This window comes from Esox lucius, chromosome 20 (assembly GCF_011004845.1).
Source record: "Esox lucius isolate fEsoLuc1 chromosome 20, fEsoLuc1.pri, whole genome shotgun sequence".
In the NCBI taxonomy this organism is placed as follows: Eukaryota; Metazoa; Chordata; class Actinopteri; order Esociformes; family Esocidae; genus Esox; species Esox lucius.
Window position 1 is genome coordinate 18,761,604 of NC_047588.1, and position 8,468 is coordinate 18,770,071.

The window sequence follows — 8,468 nt, forward strand, 5'->3', positions numbered from 1 at the left end:
GAGCGTCTTTTTTTTTTTAAGCTGTCTAGCTAAAATACTAGTTTGTGTTTTTTGTGTGCTGAAATTTTTACTTCTCTCATTACAATTAGATCATATTGCTTATTACTATGTTAAATCGAAATTCCAAGCATAAAAGGCTACTGTGTGTGTGTCTGTTTCTACTTTCCTTGCTGAACGAGACTTGCATAGAGCAGATATAGTTAAGGCTAACTTCTCAGGGGCTTGCAGATCTTGTTATGGCAATGTCAGTACAGCTTTTGAGACGTAAAGCGAGTAGAGGCGAAGTGAGTAGAGTCAAGCCGGTACCATGCAGTGGAAAAGCGCCATTAGTCCAACCATGGGAGGGGGAAATTACCACACAGTAGGCTGTCCTGTGTAGGTCTGAGCTCAACCTTGGGCGGAGAGAACTTGACCTGACTCTGCTAAGAATGTTAACTGCTGCAGATTTGCAAATCTAGGAGCTTTGTTTTAAGAATTTACAGTCTTTCTGCCATCTCGTTAGAATTTCCAACTCTATATTTTTGCTTGGTATAGAGAATCAACTTACAGACTGTAGCAGAGAGAACTCGACTGTTATCATATATGAGTTTTTTTTCCCGTAGTTGCATAACAGGCATTTTCCCTGAAAATGGAATTTGCCTTTCCAATTGCACACATTTTGCCTTGCTTTGCTTCTTTTTATGCCTGGAAGCTTTTGAGGCTGCCCCTTAAATAAACTGTGTTTTGCAAGGATTAGATCTCTGCATTAATATTTTTTTTCAAAGAAGTGCTATTTCAAAAAAATATTCACAGAACTCTGGTTTTAAGGACAGTTATACCACAACACTTTCTTTTGACCCAATGTTCTTGAGTCTCCAGGTGAAAGGAAGTGGGATTTGATCATTTTGGCATCAAGCAGAAATTATTGGGATGATCTGTTTGGGCCACAGATAATACATCAATGGGGATTGAGTGGGTTTCCTGTTATAATTAGATAAAGTCCATCCTTATCGGCAATAATAAAAGTTTTGTTGGAAGGGTATACCTTTCTGCATCCGATTTTTCCAGTTTTTCTTCATGTGAATATTTTCCAACATTAAACCAATGTCAGCATGTAAAAATAGATTTTGAGTGTCAGCATTTTAAAATAAAATGTCAAACAAAAACAAAAGTCAATGTACTATGTGTAATTAAGTCAAATATGAGAATTAGTCAAAGGTTTGAATACTTGCAGGTACAGGACACATAGATACAAACATATACACACACATAAATAAAAACCCATCCATGAAAAGCCTTTGTTCCATATGTTTAATGGCATTTAACTGAGGACTAAATAAAATATTTACAGTATTAATGTGCAAACAATCTGTACAAAGAAATATACATGCAAAAGTAAAAATAAGTAATTTAACATTCAAAGTGACATAGTATGTAAAAAATATGATGAGGTTACATCCAAGTTCCCATTTTCATCATTCATGTCTGTACAGCTTTACACATTAATAAATAAGAGGACACAAAATGGGACTGTACAAGTTAACTAATAAATTCCTTAATTGTATCACTGTGACTACTGCTTTGACATGAACATAAAACTTTAACCACCTTTTCAAGCTTAAAAGGAAATACAGCTGCTTCATTTGCCTCTCCAAGTCTAATGACTGGAACTTTAAAATCAGTTTCAATTCACACATTGATTAACTCACTGAAAGTTCCAGGTTATGGATACTCTCAGATAAAGGTTAGTGCTTTAGCGCCCTGGCACCACTATTGTAACATTGATGTAAATATTTCATAGTATCTTTTTTTAACCAACCGCTCTGCAAAGAATGCTATCTCAAATGTATCTTAAGTTAAACCAATATGATCATTGCACTACACGTCTAGCAATACATAACTTAAAAAAGCCAAACAAACTTACACAGCAATCACTACTTCATGAACAGCTTGAGAAGATAAGTGTTTGAAATGTTAATTAGGTATGTAATAATAACCAACAACTAAATGAAAAGAGAAGTGAACTAAATGTTCTTACAATGCTAATAAATAAAGCCACTTTGAACCAATGTAAACAACTATCTCTAGGTTCAGTATGGTGTTCATAACTTAACATGGTGAATCATTTAACACATTTAAGAGGGTAAAGTATGGTTAACTTTGGTATAGTAACGGGAAAAAAGTATCAACAATGACAAACTGAAACCATAAGTGCCTATCGATACACATTTTTTCATTTTAACATTATTTGTGAAATCAGATTTTAAGGTTCCAAGATATTAATACTGAACTTAATACAGAAAAAGAGTAACACAATACAGACATCTATTGCAGTACCAGGTACATACATGCCTTTTTAGATTACGGGTACAACACACGTCTTCATAAACAGTTGCATAAATGTTAAAGCTGCAACATTGCACATGAGAAATTTATGCAAAATATGAGTGCATTTTATCGCAGTTTTTCTAGTAGTGAAGTAATTTAGATTGGCATTAGACTGAGCTATTCATCCTCACACATCTCCTCCACTGGCAGGATGTACTACTCAGCTAATTAAATCAGCATTTGAGACAGATGTTTCAAAATGAGAATGGCAGGAACACATTATTTACAAAGTAAGGCGTATGTATCAGAAATCTAAAGAGCTTTTCCAATAGTTTAATAGCTTGTTCTTGTTTGTTTATCTGTTTCTCTGCTGATGTTTCACTAAAATAGTATAGTTGCATTAACTGTTACAGGTCCATACAATAAGCGAGGCCAGTAAAAAAGCATTTGCTTTCATGTTGATGTACGCTAATCAACTACAGTTACAATGAGTTTGGTCTCCAACTGGTTCAAGAAGTAGTTTTCTGATGCAACACAGTCATGGTGGGTCTGTGTTCCTTTATGTTTCATTCAGTTTTGTTTTTATTTGTTTTAACAGCCTCTGTTCTTGAAAAGGTATATGAATAAAGACATCTCTTTGTTTCTTCATTATACATTTTCTGTACAAAAAGTAATCTCTCAAATACAAAAAATCATTTTCCTATATTCAATCAAAAGCAACCTGAAATTACAGTATATGTTTGTATTACCGTCCAAACACAAGGCTTGCTCTCACTGGCTCTCAAGAAAGCTTTGTTCTTCCTGCTAGTCAAGTTTGAATGCTTTTAAATAGTTTGTGTTTCTGTGCAGGCATAGGTCAATATCCCTATAAAGGTAGGGCTCGAAGGGAAGTAGCTAAATCTCTTGGGGGAAAATCTCAGTCAAAAATATGAAAAGCAGTCAGCAGTCAGCAGCAGCAGGATGCTGGGTAATGTTGTTCCAATTAATTGATGTAGTTGGCTAAGAAAGGATGAGATCATCATTATGGCCCTGTGGTGTCTAGGTAATGAAGTCCTTTAACCCTCTCAGACCCGCTCTGTGTCTTCTAGGTGCTGGAGTCATCTACCCTACTTATTTCCAGTCTGTGAGTTCTAGGTACTGTAGTCCGCCATCTCTCTCATCGCTCATATCCAGTCAGTGACTTCCAGGTACTGTAGTCCGCCATCTCTCTCATCGCTCATATCCAGGCAGTGACTTCCAGGTACTGTAGTCCACCATCTCTCTCATCGCTCATATCCAGGCAGTGACTTCCAGGTACTGTAGTCCGCCATCTCTCTCATATCCGGTTGAGAAGTCTGCTGTGAAGGAAGGTCTTGAAGCTGCCCACCGGCCTGATGTCGTTCTGGTGTTTCCGACGCTCAATGAAGGAGATGAGTCTGGAGGTGTCGATACACCCCGAGTACTGGTTCTGTTGGTTGTCCCGCGGCTGTAGCCAGTTCTCCTGAAGGCATACAGCAGCTGAAGGTCTCAAGTCTGGCTCTCCCTGTAGAAGGAGACAAACAAAGTCCCTAGCCGCCTGACTCACACCCTGGAAGTAGTCGTGGGGAAAGCTGAAATCCAGGCGACAGATGTTTAAACAAGTCTCTTCAGTGCTCTCATCCAAGAATGGAGATGCTCCGCTCAGCACTACGTAGGTTACGACCCCAAGACTCCAGAGGTCAGAGGTCAGGGAGACAGGTTGGCCCAGGATCAGCTCCGGGGCTGAGAACTCTGGGCTGCCCAGTAAAGGATGGATGTAGTGGCCGTTGTTCAGCTGGACAGCGTCCCCAAAGTCTGTCAGCTTCACAACAGGCTGGGCAGATGTCTGCTCCACCAACACATTCTCCGGCTGGAGAGGTATCACACCCAGACATACACAAAACACACAACACACGCAGGGAAAGGTAAGAAAATGGAACCACAATGCAAGTATTATATTTACCTAACAGATGTGAGCAGGTCATGTTACCAACAATAACAACTTTTTGAAATGTTACCGTCAGTGAGAAAATGCTTTTTGAAAACGAGAACATTCTACTGAGGTTGATTTCCTGATCTCCACTTATCCCACCCCCAAAGATGGATAATTTTATCTCAGAGTAACAGCCATGAGACTGTGAGAATATCTCAATTCCATACTCCTCTTTTCCTCACTTATCATATTCTAAAAACCCATTAAATGTCAAAGCCAAATGTTTAGCTCCTCTAACCTCCTCAAATGGGTTTTAACAGTATTGAGATCTTCCCTGTAGCTCTGATTTGTAAACTAGACGACAAACATGCGAGCACCTACGGAGGCTTGCATGAACAATTGGTTCCTGCATTGGTGCCTGTGAAAATGTCAGGGTATGTCTATAACCCCAGTTCCCTGAAGAAGGGAATGAGGTATGACACATGTGGGGGGGGGGGGGGGTTTCCACCATCTACACAACCTGGACTCTAGGGCTGCCCCAAAGGAATCATATTTAAATGCGATTTGAACATACATGATTTCTAAACCGCAGACAGCTTTTTACACTCAAAATAATTATTTTTACTGGTGTCATCTTCGCTATAATCATATTCGTATTTGTATACAATTAATTACAAGTTGATTTTAGAATATGTTGCCTTCTTAAAATAAAAATTCTGATTATTAGTATAAAGGTTGGAGCCTGGAAAGCGAATGGCACAAACGTGTCAGTCAAAACATTTCTACAAGCGCTCTTGCAACACGTCTTCCTCTAGCCTACCTTTTGCCATTTTAAGACAATAAACATTAACAATTCAAATGTCCAGCTGCATGTTTTGAATCGGTCAATCAAACTATACAATACATTGTTCTGATCACACCTCTCACTTTGAGTCCCAATTCATCAAAAGTGAGTTAAAGTGAGTATTCTTAAAACATCCCAATTCCGTGATGGCCTTGTAAGAAACTAAAGTAACAGCCGCAACCCAATGTAGTAATAGCACGCGCGGGTTGGGGAGACTATATTAGCTGCGCAGGCACTCTGAACAGCAAATTCTAACCAGTCAGAAACATTGAAGATGCGGTGTAGAGCGCACTGCGGAGAAAACAGTGCGGAGTAGGGCTTGCTGTTAGGAGAGGAAGAGGATTGATTAAGAAAATATACCCAGAGGACAATGAAATAGAGACTATAGATGTTTTGGTGCCAAAAAATAATCTTCCATTGTTTGGGAAAATATTTTGGGTTCCAGGGAGTCAACTGTAAGACGGTGGTTAGAACAACATACATATATATATATATATATATATATATATATAACTTATTTCAACACCTGAGACAGCACCATAACGACTTGCATGAAAAACGCCTGGCAAAGAATTAGATTGACAAAACCAGAAATTCTTCGTAAACCCAGCCCAGAACAGCCAAACCAACGTTGTTTATGACGGGGGTGTGGGATTTGCTATTTTATTTTGCATAGTCATACTCTAAATATGCATAGTCATACCAAAATATGATGAATTGATCAACAAGAGGTTATTGTTTATTTATTAGTCCTTAAATAAACAACAACAAAAGTGGAAAAATTGCCTATAGAACACAGAAAAAAATTGCCTAATTACATTATCCTTTATGCTTTAGAAAAACATTGCCTACAGGCTACAAACATTCACAAACGCGGATTATCCCTCTCGAAAAAGCAGGTCATTGATATTCACAAATTAAGATATTCAAAAAGTGCAGTAATTAAAAATAAAACATAATTGGAATAGCCTTTACACTATACTATATAATATTAGGGCCTAATGCATATAGTGTGGAAAAAAGAGCCCACAGAACACTAAAGAGAATGTCCTAACAAAAGCTCAAAGAGACATAAAGAAATAACAAAGGCAATCACATATTACGTAGCCAAAGATATGCTCTGAACCACATCAAAAGGACATGTTAATTTTTCTTTATCATTATAGCAAATCAAATCGCAATCGCAATGTCTAGAAAGAAAATCATGATTTTTAGCCATATCATGCGACCCTACTGGACTCATTATTCAATCACACCTTTGAAGTCTCTTGTGGCTCGAGCCAGAATAGAAGCTCCCCATTTGATCCCTTACTCATCTTTGTGCTCGTAATGAGAGCATGTATTCGATGTCCTACCATAGTGACCAAAGTGACAGACTGAAATGGAACTAATGGCAGAGCCACACCAGGGATGACATGAGAGCATACCGCCACATAGCATCATCAATGTGGTTTTTGGGGTGCTGCAGTAAAAAAAAAAACTGCGGAGAATCTCTTTGGTTTCACAATTCCTCTAGGCCAGTTGTTCTCAAAGTTTTTACACCGAGTACCAACTCAGAATATATTTTATTGAATAAACTGTATATCCACTAAAGGGAGCTCCACGTACCACTGTTAAAACTTTGAAGACAGACTACTAGCCCTGTGCAACATTGTTTAGTGTTTAGAGCCTGCTAGAAAATGTTGGCATCATTTTATGTAATTTCAATAGTTTGAGCCAAGGCCACATTAATGACCTAAGATGATGGCCAGAGCCATGATGTTGTACAATGATCTGGATCAGTGGTTCCCAACTTTTTTCAGTTACTGTACCACCGACAGAATTTTGCTCTGCTTGGAGTACCCCTGAAGTACCCCCTCATGTTAATTTCACTAGTAAGCCTATGGTGTCATGAGTATTTTCAAGTACCTCTTGTGGAGAGGCCAAGAACCCCCAGGGGGCCTAGTATCCCTGGTTGGGAACCATTGGTCTAGATCCACAGGTCATGACTTTAGTCAAAGTATGAAATAAATGCTTAGACTGCTGCCCCCGCGACCCGGCCCCGGATGAAGCGGAAGAAGATGGATGGATGGATGGATGAAATATTTGGGTAATCTCTCCCACTTGAGATGTCTCAAAAAGATCCTGCATATTTGTTGACATTCACATTCCTTTCAGCCTATGTTTTGGTTCAGGTCTGGATTTTATTTTCAACGTTAAACCATCCACCAGCATGGCTATGTGTTTTAATCAAAACTGCAGCTGTTTATTCTGCTGATTTGTTATAATTTGTCAGGTTTTACTTATTTTTGACTTAGTCTATAATATAAAATTATATTCGAAATTATGTGATAATAGGGCATTTTTGAAAAAACTTGTTATCCGTTGCCCCCTTTAGGTGTTTGAGGCATAATTTTGCATGCCCCATGTTGTCCCGAGTTAGCATGCATTAACAAAAAATTTCTGGAGGTGATGTCAATGGCTGTCCTGATGGTTCACAACGGTTTTCCCAACACCTGACTGTTCTAATCCCTTCATTTGGGTTGAATTAACCAGCGTGGAAATAACCTTTTCACATCTTAGATTGAATATCTGATTATCTAGCACACCAAACAAATGAAGCAAACTCCTGAATTTTGTGTAATTTTTTTTCTTAGAAGCCCTTTATATTACTACAACTACAAAGTGCAAATAAATATGCAAAAAGGCATAAGACAGTGGGCAAATACTTTTTTAAAGAACTAGTGAGCTTTCTGAATTTACAACAGAGAGAGCTTTCTGATTTTACAGCAGAGAGAGCTTTCTGATTTTACAACAGAGAAAGCTTTCTGATTTTACAGCAGAGAGAGCTGTATAGACTTTTTTGATCATCTGTATGTTAGACAGACAAATATCAACCCTTAACAGCTGACTGGCTGGTGCCTTTAAGATTATGGATGAACTTCAACTCCTGGATGTCACTTTTGTGACAGCATTCAGTCACTCACCTTCAAATCCAAGTGAGCTATCCTCCAGCTATGCAAGTAGTGTAAAGCTTCAAGAATGTCCCGAAGGTACAATGCCACCTTTTCTTCAGTCAGGTTCCCCCAGCTAACTATGTAGTCCAGGAGACGGCCTTGATCAGCCCTGCAAAGCACCACAGAGTAAGACATTACAGTAGTCTTAAAGTATGGAAGCAGGGTGACTTAACATCATTTATAAGCACAACAAACTGAAATGACGGGTTACATAAATGCTGTAGTGTTCAAAACAGTAATAACGTATTCAGTTAAATTGTTTTTCAACCAAAAAAATATATTGCACTGCTTTTGTGGGTCAAAACAATTGCTTTGTTTATGGATAAGGGTCAAATTTGGGACTCTGCAAATCTGTAGCACTAGTATGTAGCTGGTGGATGTCCCAACACAT

General features: G+C 38.5%; 1 protein-coding gene across 5 annotated transcripts in view; it reads right to left on the reverse strand.

Moving 5' to 3' along the window:
* Nucleotides 1-1,275: 1,275 nt before the first annotated feature.
* Nucleotides 1,276-8,468, reverse strand: part of triob (trio Rho guanine nucleotide exchange factor b) — a 141,452-nt gene continuing 134,259 nt past the window's right edge. For all 5 annotated transcript variants that reach the window (XM_029115548.2, XM_029115547.2, XM_029115549.2 and 2 more), the window contains 2 exons: nucleotides 8,048-8,186; nucleotides 1,276-4,174 (listed from right to left, as the gene is read on the reverse strand). In XM_029115548.2, coding sequence (XP_028971381.2) covers nucleotides 3,623-4,174; nucleotides 8,048-8,186 — 691 coding nt within the window. In that variant the 3' untranslated portion in view covers nucleotides 1,276-3,622. The remainder of the gene's footprint in view (nucleotides 4,175-8,047; nucleotides 8,187-8,468) is intronic.